Source organism: Nestor notabilis, unplaced genomic scaffold (genome assembly GCF_000696875.1).
Source record: "Nestor notabilis isolate BGI_N333 unplaced genomic scaffold, ASM69687v1 scaffold25371, whole genome shotgun sequence".
Classification (NCBI taxonomy): domain Eukaryota; kingdom Metazoa; phylum Chordata; class Aves; order Psittaciformes; family Psittacidae; genus Nestor; species Nestor notabilis.
In genome coordinates, this window is record NW_009914660.1 from 1,501 (window position 1) to 3,820 (window position 2,320).

Consider the following 2,320-nt stretch of genomic DNA (forward strand, 5'->3'; position numbering starts at 1 on the left):
GGTTCAAGCCATTGCCCTTGTCCTGTCCCTCCAGGCCCTTGTCCAAAGCCCCTCTCCAGGTCTCCTGGAGCCCCTTTAGGCTCTGGAGCTGCTCTAAGGTGTCCCCTTGAGGAGCCTTCTCTTCTCCAGCTGCCCCAGCCCAGCTCTCTCAGCCTGGCTCCAGAGCAGAGCTGCTCCAGCCCTCGCAGCAGCTCCGGGGCCTCCTCTGGCCTCGCTCCAGCAGCTCCATGTCCCTCTGGTGCTGTTCCCCAGAGCTGGATCAGGGCTGCAGGGGGGGGTCTCCCCAGAGCACAGCAGAGGGGCAGGATCCCCTCCCTCGACCAGGGTCACTCCTGTGACACTGCAAAGCTCTGCACGTTTGGGGTCTCTTCCCTCACATCCATATTTCTGAATTTCCAGGGTTTAATCTTTCAAATTACAGTTCCTGGTGGTCTCTGTGTCTCGGGCAGTCCCACCACTATTCATGTGGGGTTTGTACCACTCAGAAGTGTCTGTGTGGAGAATATCACCTGCACTGAAGTGCCTCAAACACCAACTGTGGCTCATTGGATGTGGGAAGGGAGATTTTCAGTCCTCGAGATCAGTATAGAAACATACATGTTTCTAATTTTTCTCCCTTGGTATCATCCAGTACTTTAATACCAAAGCCTATATTAAGGTTTGAGCTAAAAATACTCCTCTAATTTTTATTTAAATGCAACTGTTGCAGCAGGATGTGGATGTTGTCCTACTTTAAGTTTGAACGTTGCTAAATACAGGGAAGTAAAATACTCGAGGTAGTGCTGTCTTCATCAAAAGGTGTTTTACATTTCCTTATGTACCAGTATTAATTTAATCTGATCATAATTGAAAAAATATTGATTTTTTTTTTTTGCTTTTTAATTGAAATATGTCATTTCTCCAACAGCTGCTCAGTTGTAATGGGCTGTAAAACCAAAATTCACTCTCAGTTAAGACGAGAAGCTGTGGGAGCCTGACATGAGCTCTCCTGCCCTGCAGCACGGTGACACTGTTTCTCCCTGTTTCTTCCAGCACACACTCATAGTTGCGGACACTGAAAACCTCCTGAAGGCACCCACCATCGTGGGGAGAGCAGCACTGAACCCCATCCTGTTCCGAGGAGTTGGGTGAGCCAAGTGGGATGGAGGGGAGGTGCTAGTGGTTGGGGAAGAGGAGTTAAAACGGGTGTGTTGCGAAGTAAGCATGGGGTGAGCAGCTGTGGCTCTTAACAGAGCCATCTCTTGTTTCAGATGAAAGTAAAGTCTCCAGAGCAGCTCAGTCCTTGGCTTAAGAATGTTTCTTAACATAAATCACCAAAGCTTGACTGGATGTCTCATGGAAATGCTTAATTTCTGGGTGTGTGCAGGCTCGGCCTGGCTGTGTCTGAGGGCAGTTGGGTGCCTGAGTTGGTGGCTGCAGGACTCTCTGGGGAGGCCCCGGGGTGTCTCTGTGCTGCTCACTGTGCTTCTCCCTGCAAGGATGGTGGCTGATCCTGACAACCCGCTGGTGCTGGATATCCTGACCGGCTCTTCCACCTCTTACTCCTTCTTCCCAGATAAACCCATTACTCAGGTATGTTCTGTTACTGCTTCTCTTCTTTTGAGCTTCTACAATTAAATCCTTCAGATTTCAGCCACTTGGGAACATCCCCAAGTGTTTCATCTCCTTGAAAGGCTCAGGCTGTTGTCTGCTTTCTGACAACACCCTGGTGGGAATCTTCCTCTGCTTCCTCTTGGTGGCAAAATGTCCAGGGTGAGGGATGCAATGGAAGAAAACCCTGCCTAGACCAAATCACCTCTCCATGTCCTCTTCCAGCAGCTGTGAATCCCAGCACTGGTTACTCCAAGCTTCTTGGTTTCTCCTTAATCACAGGCTGTGCCAGCTGCTGTCCCACCCTGACACAAACCAGAGATTAACTCGTCTTTAATCATCCTCACATAGGCTAAACTCCGTCCTAAACACGTTCCTTTTCAGTACCCACACGCGGTGGGGAAGAACACGCTCCTGATTGCCGGACTCCAGGCCCGGAACAACGCCCGTGTGGTTTTCAGTGGATCCTTGGATTTCTTTAGTGATGCCTTCTTCAATTCTGCTGTGCAGAAAGCTACTCCTGGCTCCAAGAGGTATGTTGGCTCCCTGGCTGAGGAGTATCTGGGGAGCTGTTTAATGAAGAAAATCCAGTAAATATTCATGTTCACAGTGGAAAGGTTTAATCACAGAATTATGGTGTGATTTGGGTTGGAAGGGACCTTAAAGCTCCTCCAGCTCCAACCCCTGCCACGGGCAGGGACACCTTCCCACAAACAAGAATAGTCACAAC

At 49.6% G+C, this 2,320-nt stretch overlaps 1 protein-coding gene across 1 annotated transcript in view; it reads left to right on the forward strand.

Moving 5' to 3' along the window:
* DDOST (dolichyl-diphosphooligosaccharide--protein glycosyltransferase subunit (non-catalytic)) overlaps positions 1 to 2,320 on the forward strand; it is a gene marked incomplete at its 5' end in the record, with an annotated part of 5,135 nt that overhangs the window by 1,231 nt on the left and 1,584 nt on the right. Inside the window, 3 exon segments of the mRNA XM_010023761.1 lie at positions 1,033 to 1,127; positions 1,479 to 1,572; positions 1,975 to 2,123. Of these exon segments, the coding sequence (XP_010022063.1) occupies positions 1,033 to 1,127; positions 1,479 to 1,572; positions 1,975 to 2,123 (338 nt within the window).